The 15301-nt window shown below is 33.8% G+C and overlaps 1 protein-coding gene across 5 annotated transcripts in view; it reads left to right on the top strand.

Moving 5' to 3' along the window:
* LOC144855906 (filamin-C-like) overlaps positions 1-13976 on the top strand; it is a 46112-nt gene extending 32136 nt beyond the window's left edge. For all 5 annotated transcript variants that reach the window (XM_078713860.1, XM_078713859.1, XM_078713858.1 and 2 more), the window contains 15 exons: positions 6186-6324; positions 6740-6880; positions 7127-7429; positions 7639-7791; positions 8082-8285; positions 8540-8692; positions 8813-8941; positions 10128-10292; positions 10514-10753; positions 10896-11011; positions 11122-11254; positions 11410-11586; positions 11686-11904; positions 12404-12607; positions 12736-13976. In XM_078713860.1, coding sequence (XP_078569986.1) covers positions 6186-6324; positions 6740-6880; positions 7127-7429; positions 7639-7791; positions 8082-8285; positions 8540-8692; positions 8813-8941; positions 10128-10292; positions 10514-10753; positions 10896-11011; positions 11122-11254; positions 11410-11586; positions 11686-11904; positions 12404-12607; positions 12736-12926 — 2667 coding nt within the window. In that variant the 3' untranslated portion in view covers positions 12927-13976. The remainder of the gene's footprint in view (positions 1-6185; positions 6325-6739; positions 6881-7126; positions 7430-7638; positions 7792-8081; positions 8286-8539; positions 8693-8812; positions 8942-10127; positions 10293-10513; positions 10754-10895; positions 11012-11121; positions 11255-11409; positions 11587-11685; positions 11905-12403; positions 12608-12735) is intronic.
* The last annotated feature ends 1325 nt before the right edge of the window (positions 13977-15301 follow it).

The following is a 15301-nucleotide window of genomic DNA, read 5'->3' as shown; positions in this document are numbered from 1 at the left end:
TGTAGAACTACATTAATGAATTAACTGCATTTATGGAGTTGTTATAGCGGACTTTGATGTATTCAAGTATTCAACTTAAATAACTAATTGATAATCCAGTCCAATAATCCAATATAAGAAATATGGCCTTAATTTGTTTCAGTAAATATCATATAAAAACAATTATTATTTTACAACATCTTTAATTTGTTTCAGTAAATATTTTTGGTATTGGTAAAAAATTGTTAATTACATCCAAATTATTCAATTCATTTATTTAAACCAAAATGAAATTGTAAATTAGTGAATTAGTATAAAGGCAGGCTTGTATACTACACCTCTCTCCATATATGGTAGTTGTGTAACATCGTTGGTTGTCCACAGGGATATGTCTGATGTATTAGGTTCCAGTGTCTCGACATTATATTAACCTGATCTGTGTCATAATCAAAGCCTAATTAAGTACCGATTAATCTTTAATTGGTCATAGTTTGTTTAAGCCGAGTCCATCAAAGCCCCTTGGCACGTGCCTCCAGTACAGTCAATTTGTTTTTCTAAGAAAGTGATAAAAAAAACGAACATTGATTTAATGATGTTTCGATGTCGGCGTGACAGTTATGATGGTTATTTTCAAATAACTTAGAATAATGTTTAGTTTGCTGAGCTGTCTCGTTTAATAACAGCATTACGATCTTGAACAAATGTCAATTTTTCAAAATGATGCTGAATGCATGTTGTTATAATATTTATTATAGAATGTTTGGGTTTTACCTTTTATAATATGAGCAAGTCCACTTCAGATGTAAAATCAATTTTATAATAAACTTAATTCTTTGATATTTCACTGCTGAGTAATGAACAATAATATTATAGTTTTACATCAGCAGGCGAAACCAAAAATGTGTTGTCAAATAATTGTTATTAGTTTAACAGCAGTGTGCTTATTAGCATTACTCCCTGCCCCCATACCACATTCACCTTTTAATAGGTGTATACAATGTACTAGTAGGCTAGGGTTATCATACATCTAATGTGTAAATTAGCCACGACAGTTTGAAATTCCTTCTTGAAATTAGTGCTGGTGAAACATCATTAAGTCTGTCGTCCGTCAACCTCTCTTTCAATAATCGTGTGTCTCCAATTATCGTTGTGTCGGAAACCTTATAGGGATCTCTGCCCTCTCTGTTTTATTTTCCGAGCTTATTATCAATTTATCCTCCTAGTGATTTATATTCTTAGATATGTATATGTTTTATGGCTATGGATATTGAGTAGTCTGTTGTAGGTAGCAGCTACACAAATTTATACAGAAAATCGTATGCTAGTATTCGTACCTGGAAAGGTATATCACAAGGTATAATAATGAAGATTAGATAAAATTAATAAATTTAAAATTTAACTTTTCCTTGCATATTATTTTTCATTTCATTTTTCATTTCATTTCTTTACTAGCCATAAAAAATTACAACAATACACAATCTGAGAAGGCAATGAATAACCACGGTTTAAAATAAAACTTTGACCCACGGGCTGGTTACTCTGTCACAGAGGGTGAAACTGTTAACAAAATATGTATGTAATTTGTAGAACAATAAACCTAATATGCAACATAAACTTTGTCAAATTAACCTTAATTAAAACAACTTGTTAAACTTGAATCCAATTAAATTACTTGTTTGATTACCGCCACCCACTAAAGCAACCGTAGGTTTTAACAGGCCAGGTACCAGTTAACTGCTTCCGGAATTTTCCCTTTAAAACCGCTAGCTCTATACTGCTGGCATTCCATTGGCTATAAGAGTCTTTTAAACACATTTTGGCATTTGAGCTATGTCCAGGATGACTATACTACACCACCATTTAAGGCTACAAGCCTAGAAGTATGGAGCTAGGCCGCCAGGGGCTGATGAAAGCACGACATAGTCAGGGTGTAAACTGATACGCTAACTACATCCTCTTCCAGTCATTACAACCAGTAGGGGGCTAAACTTCTCAAATTTAATCTCAACTATTGGATATAATAAATTTATGTTTTTTTAACGTTTATTATTGTTTGATTATGCATTGTATGGTGAAAACAAAGTACTCATATGAATGTGTATTTTAGTTATTGTGTTTATTTTATTTATTTGTCAAATCAATACTGTTCAATCAAGTATTTAATTTAAAATAAACACGATTGACGTTTAGATTGACAGATAACCTGGTACAGGTGACTAATTGATGGTATCTCCACAATTATAATTGACAATCTGATAAGATTATTATGTCAATCATTGGTTGCTAAGTTACAACCTTGATAACTTTCCTCCCATTTGTTTCATAAAATTTCCCAAGTGCTGGACTTCATTTATAATTAGTTATCGCTAAGCCATAGCTCTTGTGAACATAATTACAGTGACGTAGTGACATGTTCCCAAAAATTACAGTGCTCCTTAAATTATACTGACCAGTTGAGGTGATATTTTTAATTGATGAGATATAATTGTAAGCGGTCTTTAATTTGACCTACAATTTTATGATGATTTATGTCGGAACAAAATCTAGTCCCCATGCAATAATGATCCTACTTATAAATGTCTATAATTAGGATATCAGGACATTGCACAAATGCTAGGCTATTAATTAACCTAGGGTTATTTTTAGCCCGTGCATTCAGGCCGTGCAATCGCTAAGTACTTCAGGATCTTTACCGTTACAAACAAAACGCCCCATGATTTATGGTCGCCAAATTTTACCGCTTTGTCCACTATCATTTATTATTAGTTATGCAACTAGTTATTTTCAACAAACTGAAAGTTTTTTATTAGGACTGTTCCATTATAAATTAGGGGTTATTTAATTGCAGTTTTTTTGTGGTAAATAACTCCTTAGCATTAATGAAATACCGTGGTAGTATAGCGTTACAACAGAACTTGTATATTCCCTTACCTGCTATGAAAAGACATAGGACATATTTGGCTTGACAAGTAAGCAAGCAGTTAGCGATGATGTCATAGAATTTACTTTCTCTGTTTATTGGTTGGACCTTGTCTCATCGTTCCGAAACCTTCATCCGAAAAAACACCATCCAGGTGTGGTGCCAGGTCAAGTCCTGTCTCTTTTCTGGGTAATTTATTGGAATTTATTCTTGTTGAAGTTTTGCCCACGAGATTTTAAAATCTTGTCAACGGATTTTGTTGTTGTGGACATTTTATTACGGATAAGTGAAAGATTATTAACTAACTGAACAACAATTAAACAATAGTTTGTTTATTTTGACAGGTAAGATAATTTATGTGATACATGATAGAATTACTTTTAAAAATCATCTTTTTATGTTTTAGTCTTTCTATGTAATTTTTTTATTAATATAGGGCAAAATAGAATGCTTTAAATTTCACCATTAACATTTTAGTTTCAAATTTGTAGCCTCTTTCCTGTTTAACATTAATGTAAATTGTAATACACAATTTGCTTAAAGATTGGAAAATTAAATTGCAATAGATTTTCCCCCAAATAATTACATTTATTTATTTGTTATTTATTTATACTGGGTACCCTTGTCAGTCAAATAAATAATCAAAATTAAAAGATTGTAGTGCATTTTTGTTATCCAAACATTTCTATAAATACACATGTTGTATTAATGGATACCTGTGTACATCTGTAGTCGTTTTAATAGTCTGTGACAGATACTTAATGTTGTCAACACATGTTGTAAATTGTTTACTTTTAGTTTTTAAGAGCAGACCTTTTATATTTATAGTATTTCTAGCTTTGAGTAGCTTAAACTGAAAGCCCTTTTGTAAAGATTGTTTAGCATAATGAGATTTTTAAATGTATGGTAGTTACTTAGTTAATATTTTATTCTGGTAGTTACTATAGTTAATATTTTATTCTGGTAGTTACCATAGTTAGTACTTTATTCTGGTTGTTACTTAGTTTATTTGTTCTGGTAGTTTTTATTATTCTAGTGCAATTCTTTTTTAAAATTTATCTACAAAAATTCTAAATTAATAGAAATTAATATTAAATAACACTTTTTCCGAATTCAAAATTATTTTGGATAAATATCACCTTTTCTCTGTTCCTATTATGTATTCATAGTTACTCTGTAAGTGATACCCCACCAAGCGTCAATTGTATTCTTCTATTTTCGGCTCATCCTAGAGTGCCTTAAGAGTGAAATCTATCTCGTTCAATTTTGATATCTGCCTTAATGAATGAATGAATGGGTTAATTTGAGATTTGTCCAGAATTTGTAAGATAGAATCGATGGCCTAGTTGTATTGAAATGATATAAGAGGAATAGTTGCAATTTCTGTCAATAAATCTTACGACTTAAGCAATCAGGTCACGCTACAAGTCATGAGGTCACAATGTAAGTCAACCATTTATCATACATTACTATCATCATCACATTGGGGTCCCTTCCTCAACTAATTACTTAACGTTTGAAAACAGCTTTGGAATTTGTTAGTATAGCTGCATCATGCTCTGTGCATTAGCCTCTATATATTATGTTACAGTGGCAAACACTTTGTAGTGTATCAGTTTCCCTTCTTCTGGTCCAGGTGAAAAGACTTAGAATCTGTGCCGTAATTGTTACTGTGTGTTGTCCGCAAATACCTATTAAGTTTATTCATTTAGTTTAATTAAACTGCTTTTTAATTTTAAATTTGAGACCAGTTCTATTAAAAACACAACGACCCATTGTGAGTTATTATGTAAATTAGTTGTCTGGTCTTAAAGTGCGATTGCTTCTATATATATTCTGGTTCTCATTTTTAAGTTGAAAATATTTTGATTACCTGTTTACACATAGCCCTGCCTACTCCACATTTAATTGATAAATGAAGTTCATTTACACTCTACCCACTGTTTGTCTATGGAATGTTAATTTGTCTCCTTTCAACTGCGGACATTGAATGTCTTCATTCACACTCATGTTACTAATGTTTGTGTTGACAATAACTCTAGGGTATTATGCTGCTTTTTATAACTAAACCAGCCACGCTTCAGGCTACATTCTAAATATAGAATAATGATTGCAAACGTCAACAACATAATTGGAATTATGAATTTCAGTTCATATTTCTTGTACTCAGCCAACATATTTATTTTTACATTCCATTGACGTATGTTACATAATCTCTACTAATGTTGTCAACATATTTCATACCTCCAAGAAACATAGGAAATACTTAGGAAGAACTTAATATAATACCAAATATATTAATTAAGTACAGACAAACAAAACCTTGTTTAGTTTTTATATGTGCCTTCCATGATTCATTTGTGGAATTTCTTTCATTTTCCTTTGACAATTGTGTTCAGAATTGGACCTATACATTTACTGTAATTAACAAAACAAACCAAAAAGAAATAACACGTATTGATATTATCAATCACAAGTTAACTTTTGTTTATTGAAACTACTTGAATGGTTATTGATAGGGTAGATATGAAAACAGCAATGTACACATTGTAGTCATCCAAAAGGTATTTTGTTATGCTCACAAGTTGGTCCTAGCAACTGGTCAGCAATATATAACAAATGGTCAGGCAACTGTCCAAAATGGATGCCATAGCTCGCGTTAAAGATCTGTCTGTTTTTACAGCGATCCCTCTAACCTGACAGTAGATTGTTTTGGCTGTTACCCCCTAATGTTAGATGTCCTTTTAAAACTGGGGCAACTTAGCAGAGGCTACCAGCGGTCAGTAAAGTTTGCTGATATTGTAAACTGAGTTCTCTGTTGGTTCTAATTATCGGAATCTTGATTACTAAGTTCGTCTTCATTATCAATCTTTTGGCTTGCCAACCTTTTTGAATATATAAGAAGATATATGTTAGCTGGATTACAGATATTTCTCCACCAAATTAATGTTTAATTTAATGCCTTTAATGTTTATTATCGGTAGAAACAAATTTATCCCCAAAAGCAGTCTTGGAGGAACACTGTAGTTGACGCATGTGTTATTACATCATAAAATTGAGTACTATTTTGCACCTGGTAAAGATTTCTTGACTGTTGTGAAAGCTAAACCTCATTGTCAAGCTGCAGCTCAAATTCCTCTCTTGGCTCTGTTTACTATCATAGCTATCAACAACATCATTATACTATCTTATGTGTTAAAGGGATGTTTACAGTTTTTTTTTTACAAATGCGTGTATCACTTAGTCTTAATCCTTAACATTTTTATAACATTTTTATAATTTATAGGCTGCTGAAGGACCGCCAGAAGAAGAGATCGTTCCATTCCAAGTTGAAGGTGTTGATTCAGCCGCAGCGATGCCGCAGGAATGCCGTCCATTTGACCTGGTCATTCCAGTCTCCGGAGCTGGTTCCGGACATATACACGGTATTAAGACAAACTTAACGATTTATATGTTTTTGTTAAGGAAGAGTTATGGGGACAATTTGTGATAACTGGTACTTAATAGATGGCAGTAATGAGAGATTTAATAGTGTACTCTCAAATTTAAATACAGCTTGATAGCCAGCATAAACCAAAGTGTAGATGATGGATGTCTAGTCTGAATAGAAACTTCTTGATTTAATAATGAAATGATTTTTCTGTTTGATAGAAATTGAAACAAAGTCTCTCTTTAAGCGTAAAATTACACTTTGATTGACCAATAAAAGTCAACCTAGACATGAAACACATGTTTTATTACTTTTTTTTTGGTTGTGCCTAATTATGGAATTGTACATAATTTGAAATTGTAATACTGTTCAAGCTTGAATAAATAACTTAAATGTTTTTATTTCTGTAGGTGAGGTCACAACACCATCAGGCAAGAAACACAAGCCACAAATTACAGAAAATAAAGATGGTACAATCACAGTCAAATATGCTCCAACAGAAACTGGTCTTCATCAGCTAACAATTAAATATAACAACCAATTTATCCCAGGTATGTCAACACTACAAACTTGCAATTGACTGCAGTGGGCCTCAACAAAAAATAAATAGACTTTCCAGGCTTAAGTATTACCTGCTATATATACTAGCTTATCATACCTAGTACCGTTTTGATTTTACGATCATTTGGGAAAGTACCTCACAAAATAAATATGACTTTCTCGGTTTAAATATTACATCAACGCATGTTGTCACTTTTCATATACCATTTCCTAACTTTTACTTATTTCTGACACAGGAAGCCCATTCCAATTTCATGTGGATGAAATTAAGAGCGGTCAAGCTACAGCATATGGACCTGGTTTGACCCACGGAATCTGTGGAGACTCGTGTAACTTCACCATTAACACCAAGGATGCTGGTCCAGGTGGCGTTGCTTTGGCAGTTGAAGGCCCGTCAAAAGCAGAAATTAAATGTAAAGACAACAAAGATGGAACTTGTGATGTCACTTACTTCCCTCTTAAACCTGGTGATTACGCCCTCACTGTTAAATTTGCTGATAAACATGTCCCCGGAAGTCCATTCACAGCTAAAATTGTTGGTAAGTTAGATTTTTACTTTACAATAGTTTTGAAGTACTGGTAATGAATGTCTTAACATTAAAATTAAAATATTTCAGTATTTAGGTACCTTTAATAATTTGTTGCGTTCCATTCCATTTAATAAATTTCCAAAAATGTACTTCCTTGAACTTTTATTATTTATTCTTTTATTTAGAGAACTTAAATATGTTGTTCCTTTCTTTTATAGATAAGACTGGTGCTTCTATGTCTGTGGGTACATGCAGTGATGTACCACTCAAAATAAATGAGTCTGATCTTAGCCTACTAACTGCCAGTATCAAAATGCCATCTGGCCTTGAAGAACCTTGCCAACTTAAAAGACTACCAAACCAGAATATAGGTAAATTATAAATTTATTTTTTTTTAAATGGATCATCAACAATCAATATCATAAGGCATTTAATGAAAATGAAGTTACGTGTTTCCAAAAATCTATTCTCATCATTGGAACTAAAATCAACGCATAGAATACTTGTATACCTACTACACAGTTGTATTTCAATGAGGCAATAATTAACATGATAAAGAACGAGGAGAGCGGACAACATCATATTGCAAGCATCAACATTATTATCATTATATTATTATTGTTGTATTTATCGTCATTGTAATTTCTTGTTTAATTTCTAGGTATCACATTCACACCAAAAGAAGTAGGTGAGCATGTGGTAACGGTCAAGAAGTTTGGCCGACACATTGCCAATAGTCCTTTCAAAATCATTGTGGGGTCTCAAGAAGTCGGAGATGCTTCTAAAGTGAAGGTTTCTGGTCTTGGAATCGCAGAAGGCGATGCTGGAGAGATCGCAGAGTTCAAGGTTGATACATCAAAGGCTGGTAAGTAACTGCTTAATTTTATCATTGGATGATTCTTCATCTTCATCGTCTTCAGTTCCACAATCAAGTTATTGATTATTATGGAACTGGAAGGCCTACTTTAAGTAGAGTGGCTGTGTGATCAATTACAAACACTGTTTATATTGTACAGATTAAGGAGCTGCTTAATTGTTATTGAATACTTCTGTTGATTGTTAATACTTTAATAACATTATACTTATGGATCTTAAGTACATGCTTAATTATTCCTACAGGATTTGGTGGTCTTGGCGTATCAATTGAAGGTCCCAGCAAAACTGAAATTAATTGTGAAGATAATGGAGACGGTACTTGTATTGTAACATACAAACCGCATGAACCTGGCAATTATATACTAAATGTTAAATATGCTGACCAACATGTACCAGGTAAGTAACGGTCAGGGGTCAAGAGGGGTCAACAAATCTGACCATCCTAGATGAATATGTATAGATAGTAATTAAAAGCAGACAAAATATTAATAGTCATTTTTGTCACCGTTTTCACAGGAAGTCCATTTAAGGTTAAAGTTCACGGTAAAGAAGGTGAAATGGTAACCGAGACGCTAGTGAAGCCTCGTCATGCTTCACCAGTCTCGCACGTTGGAAACCAATGCGATTTGGGACTTAAGATTCCAGGTATGTATATAAAATTATAGAAATGAATTATTTATTTTAATTTTGAAAATTATATTAGATGCATTATTCATAAAATTACTGTAATGATTTATGTTAATGTATACAAAACTTTAGTTTATATTTAGCTAAATTAAAAGATCATTTTATTTACAAAATCAGTTTCACTGCATGTAGAAATAAGATGGAAGACTTGATAATGTTATGAAAACAAAGATAGTTAGGTCTGTCAGAGCACCAGCATGAATTAGTCAATGCTAGGTTGATGGTTAGATGGCTTTGTTAAAAATAAAGCCAAGGTACAAAGAGCATGTTAAAATGTCTGGATTGTTAGGATCAGTCGGAATGATAGATGCTCAGCTGAAATTGCATGGATACCAGAGTTGACCAGAATTGCATGGAAAGACTAAAAGTTGAGGGCAGCCATTGAAGAGAACGTGTCAAGAATTGCATACATGATGTAGATGACATTCAGATACTTGCACTCCTCCTTAATATCCTTACGTCCGTCCACTTTATTCACACACCAAATGTGCACAAGATTTCCTACGCATGAAATGAGACCATTTGTTGTAAATAATATGATTCCATTAAATCAGACAAGAACCAATCAAAGGAAGCCGATACTGTGAAAGTACCTGGCAACCAATCTGGCGGCAAGATGGAACCCAAGAAGAATGGATTAGACGTGTCTGATAACAGTGCTTTTGCAAAGTTTGGAGTGAAGCTAAATAAAACGGCACCATCTTCAAAACCTGCAACGAAACCAATGAAGGAAGATTCTTACTCCACTGAGCCACGTAAAGCTAGCCAACCGGAACCGAAGGAGCCGGACCAGGTTAAACCAAGCCAGCCAACTATACCAGAACCACAAGACGCGTTTCCCACCAAAACCAAGATTACCAACTCGTACCGACAGACAAGGGTTACTACGGAAACCAGCGAGCAGACTATCACCCACACAATGGGAAGTCTTCCAGTGCGCAACACTGGCGCAGAATGCGACATAGCGGTGAAGATGCCAGGTTAGTTTGTAGGAAGGTTATGGTTCAAATCGTGTCGAGGTAAATTGTAGAGTTCAAATCGTAGCACAGTACAGTCGTAGATTATGTTATTTGTGGTATTTTAGGTTTTTCAACCAAAAAAATCTGATTAATTTAACTAATTTATATTTTATTTTATCAAAAAGGAACTGACCCACTGGACATGACCGCGCAAGTTACCAATCCCGATGGAAAAACAGAAGATGCAGAAATCATTGATGGGTCAGACTGCCGCTATACTGTGCGATTTGTACCCGTAATGAAGGGAGTGCATACAATTAGTGTGAAACACAAAGGAATGCATGTTCCAGGTACGAAAAAAAAGAAGAAAAAGACACATAATTTAGATAAAAAGAATGCAAACATTTTTTTGCTGTATTTCATTTAGTTTTGTTTACTTTTCACTCTTCAAATGAATTTTAAACAGTTTTAACATAAGTATACAGTGTATATGGGTGGATGGAGGTCACAGTAAGTTCATTAAACTTTAAGTCTTGGAAAATAATGTTGTAATGTTCTGTTTTATTTGTAGGATCACCTTTCCAATTCACTGTTGGTCCATTCGGAGAAGGAGGAGCACACAAAGTACATGCTGGAGGTCTAGGCCTAGAACGAGGTGAAGTAAATGTACCAGCTGAATTCACCGTGTGGACTCGTGAAGCAGGGCCTGGGTCATTAGGTATAGCTGTAGAAGGCCCAGCTAAGGCAGACATCAACTTTGTCGACAACAAAGATGGGTCGTGTCAAGTATCTTATCTACCTACCGAACAGGGTACGTTTCCAATACAGATTTACATGTTTAGCGATCATTTCAATGAATGTATGCAAAGAATAGAATGAATAAAAGAATATATCATGACACTTGTAATAATTACTGTCTGTCTTATTATTATTGTCTTACTTATTTTTTGCAGGTGAATACTTAGTTAAAATTACATACAATGATGAACCAATCCCAGACAGCCCATTCAAACCTTATATTCAAGCAGCTCTTGGTGAGGCTAGACGAGTTAGTGTTACAAGCTTACAGGTAAGAACAATTTCATATAGTCTTGGTGATACTAAATTTATGTTAGAAGATCTATGTTATTTGTTTCTATAGATCCTTAGTACAGTATATATGATTTTCTTTTATTATAGGAGACTGGATTGAAGGCTAACCAACCAGCATCTTTTGCTATTCAATTAAATGGAGCAAAAGGAGAGATAAGTGCAAAGGTTGTGTCACCCACCGGTACAGAGGAAGACTGTGTTATTTCTGAGATTGATAGAGGTAAGCAGACGAGTAAACAATATAGCGTTTTTTGCAGACTTTGTGATTATCAGACTTTTGATTGAAAGTGACTAAAATTAAAAATATTATTTTTCATATATTTCCTTTCAGATTAAAAATGTATTTGATTGTTAAACTTGTTTTATTAATTTCAGATAACTTTGCTGTGAGGTTTATGCCTCATGAGAATGGTATTCACATGATCTATGTTAGCTTCCGAGATCATCCGATTGCCGGAAGCCCATTCCGTGTGCGAGTGGGAACACAAGATGAGGTCGGTGACCCAGGAATGGTCCATGCAACTGGAGATGGTCTAGAAAAAGGAAAGACTGGTAAGTATTGCATACAATTGTTTAAATCTCCTAATAAACTGTATTTACAATTTTCATTGCAAATTACAAAAACATAATTATTCCTGTTTTATTACTCAGGTCAGCCATGCGAGTTTGTGGTCAACACATGCGGAGCTGGCACCGGTATCCTCGCAATCTCTGTAGATGGACCATCTAAGGTTAAATTGGAAGTCACCGAAGTAGCAGAGGGCTACAAATGTACCTATGTCCCAACGGCACCGGGAGACTACTTGATCTCGATTAAATTTGCGGGCGCCCACCATATTGTTGGTAGTCCTTACAAGGCTAGAATTATAGGTTTGTGGTTGATTGGCTTCATTCTACATATCTGTAATACTAATTTTGAGGATTATCTTCAAATCCTTCGATTGCTGTCTGTTTTTCGTCCACCTTTGCTTTTCTTTCTGTCACTGTCGCTTCCTCTCTTCGTCAATTTATTTCTCGTCTTCAAATGTTTCTTTTTATTGCTTTCTAAACATTGTGGGTCTGTTTGTGTCTTTTCCTCTTTTCTTTCTATTGTGTTTTCCATCTTGTTATTTGTGCTCATTCAGGTTTGTATCATCTTTCTGTTTTCTTTTCAAATCGTTGCATGTACAATGTATCTAAAATAAATGATAGTTCTTTGTGCGATCATTGTATATTTTATCTGTCTTTATTTGCTGCTATCTGTTACTAATGAGTTATACTGTTGTAAAATCATTCTAAAAATACATATCTATTTAATTAATTTAATTTTAAACAATTTATATATCTATCTAAGATTGTAAATATAGCATATACATAATTTGTTTTTTAGGGCCAGCAAAAACACCTGTACTGCAAACACATGAGACAGCAAATGTTGTAATTGAAACGGTTTCCAAGACAACCACATCACAAATGCTTCATAGTATGCCCCACTTCCACTCAGATGCGTCAAAGGTCACATCGACAGGAATGGGTTTGAAGAAAGCGTTCCGCAACAAGAGGAGTCAGTTTACTGTGAATGCAGCCGATGCAGGTTAATAGCCAATCAATGATCTCGTATTGGTCATGTGATTTTATGAATTGACATAATTGGTTTAAACCATTTAATATGAATGTATATAGATGAATAAGCACGCATTAATTGAGATGTTTTTGTTTTAGGACACAACATGCTGATGGTGGGTATTGCCGGACCCAAGACACCGTGTGAAGAGATTCTTGTAAAACATAACGGACGCAATCGTTTCATCGTCAACTACACATTGAAAGACATAGGAGAATACATGTTAGTTGTCAAATGGGGTGATGAACACATACCAGGAAGCCCCTTCCACATCAAATGTAGTGTCTAAAATTACCAAAAAATGTAATAGTTTCTTGTTTGAAAGGATAACAACACATGTATAAACAAATCTATCAAATACCAGTTGTTAGTGTTTCATTTTTATATAGCTTTATTTAAAACAGATAATTATTTTTTCTGTTATGTATCTTATTAGTGCAAACCATATGTTATAGCTTTAGTGTATAATTCATATCTGTTGCATCCTGTTAATAAATGCCGTTTTTTTTACACCTTAATTTTATTGAAATTGCTTCATCACATTTTTTGGTAGCTTTCAATTCGAATAATATGTCAAATTTAAATTTTCTATTTTGGCCTTGATTGGGGGAAGTTTCCGACTTACCCTCGCTAGTTTAGGAAACCTATAAAGAGTGTGCAATTAGAAAACACAAAAAATATTTAAAAACAAAATAACGTTTTTCATGTTTTTAGATACTTTTTTCAAATTAAACTGTTTGATCTAGTTTTTGTAAATTGATGTGCGAATTTAGAATTAGAAAAAAAATATATAAACAGAAAAATATATCGGGCTTACAAACAAAAACAGTCTTCCAGTTTTAATGAAGTGCTCTTAAAAATTTAAGAGTTGAATTCATAAGCCTGTTACACCTGTGTTGAAAAATATGCAAATTGAGTAAATTAACATTGTTACGGTTGAGTGCATTTTGTACTTTGTTTACCTTGTAGTTGTTACTTAATATAAATAAATTTGTCTAAATCTTGGTATAAATATATTTTAATTTTTTTTCTGTTTATTAAAATTCAAAATCATCTTTAATCGTGAAAATAATTACGGTACTTACTAAAATAAATTAAAATCTAAATGTATGTGATGTTCTCGTATATTTTTCGACATCATAATTATTGTTATACTAAAATTGTTGAGATATATGGTAATTAACAAAGCAATTTTTTTTAAGCAGTATAACTAACAAATTATTAAAACTAGATTATTATAAGTAGGTCTTTGAAATGTGTAGGCTAGAAATTCTGCATTATGAAATCATGTATTAGCAAACAATGTCTTGAAATAAAGCTAATTTTGCACTGAAAAATACTTTCTATTTGTTTTTTTGAAAATTATAAACACCTAAACATAGTGAGATAGATTTACTTTCCAGGTGTGTAGGTCATTTGCATATCCATGTTTTGGATACGCGCGTGATTGTATTCGCTTCCGCTGACGTCATTCCTCTAGCGTGGACGACAACGAAAGCAGAACGTGCGACTGAATCGGTATTTTTGTAGTAAATAGGCAGGTTTCGCATTTTACGAATTACTGATACCGATACTGATACGTCATCATTATAAACTTTTTGAGCTGATCCCTAATTCATATCCGTAAATTGGTATTTGTGTTTTACTGGAATCAACCGCTGTATCCGTAAGTAGAAATACTGATACAATATTTAACATATTTATCAACTTTTTGCTTTAAATGTACGAAATTATGATTAGGATTTGAAAATATATAATATATTGCAACTAATTTACCCCAAAAAATAAATCAATGTCATCAGGATTGTCTTTCATGCAAGCTAGCCCTTTCCACCCATCCACACGACGTAGCCAGGCCTGTACTGTAGTCTGTTTCAATTTGCGCGCGAATAATCAGCCTAGCTAGCTAGCCTACCCCGTCCTCTAGTAGGCGCCTCTGAGATGGTTCCGCTCTAGCCTAGACCTACCCTTCTATTATCGAATTCCCTACCAAAATAAAACCAACTTTCCTGCCTCATTGGCGTCGTTCGTAGACGTAGGTTTTCACCTAAAAAAAAGCCTACTACTAGGCCTAGGCTAGGCCCTAGTAGGCTACTGGCTGGTAGGCCTACTATAGTACTAGGCCTAGGCTATATTACTAGCCTATATGAGGGCATAGGCTAGGCCTAGATAGTTAGGGCCTCTACTAGTACTAGTAGGCCTAGTTAGTAGTAGTAGTAGTAGTAGAGGCCTAAGCTAGGCCTAGTAGTAGGCCTCTAGGATCCTAGCTAGGTAGGCCGGCCCTACTTATGCCTCTCTCTCTAGCTACTAGGCCCTAGGTCTGTATGTAGGCCTAACCCTAGTGGTAGGGTTTACTTTGCTAAGTTTTAATTTAAATTGTTGTATGATTATCCACCTATGTCAAAATAGGAAAATCATAAAATCGCGCGTAACTTACGGATATACAGCAACAGGTCAATCTTATGACAACGTTATACAATACAGTCTTATGTTTGCCACAATTAGAGATACGCTGCCAACAAAATTCGTGGAAAGATAGAAGAATAACATGGGGAAAAAAAAGATAGTGACAATAACAAGTGCAATCATAATATTAATGGTATGATGACATAATCAACATCAATAATTAATTAATTAATAATAATATTTTATTCTCCCAAGATT

Source organism: Antedon bifida, chromosome 11 (assembly GCF_963402885.1).
Source record: "Antedon bifida chromosome 11, ecAntBifi1.1, whole genome shotgun sequence".
Taxonomy (NCBI): domain Eukaryota; kingdom Metazoa; phylum Echinodermata; class Crinoidea; order Comatulida; family Antedonidae; genus Antedon; species Antedon bifida.
The sequence above is the reverse complement of the archived record's forward strand: the minus strand, read 5'-3'. Positions and strand labels throughout refer to the sequence as shown.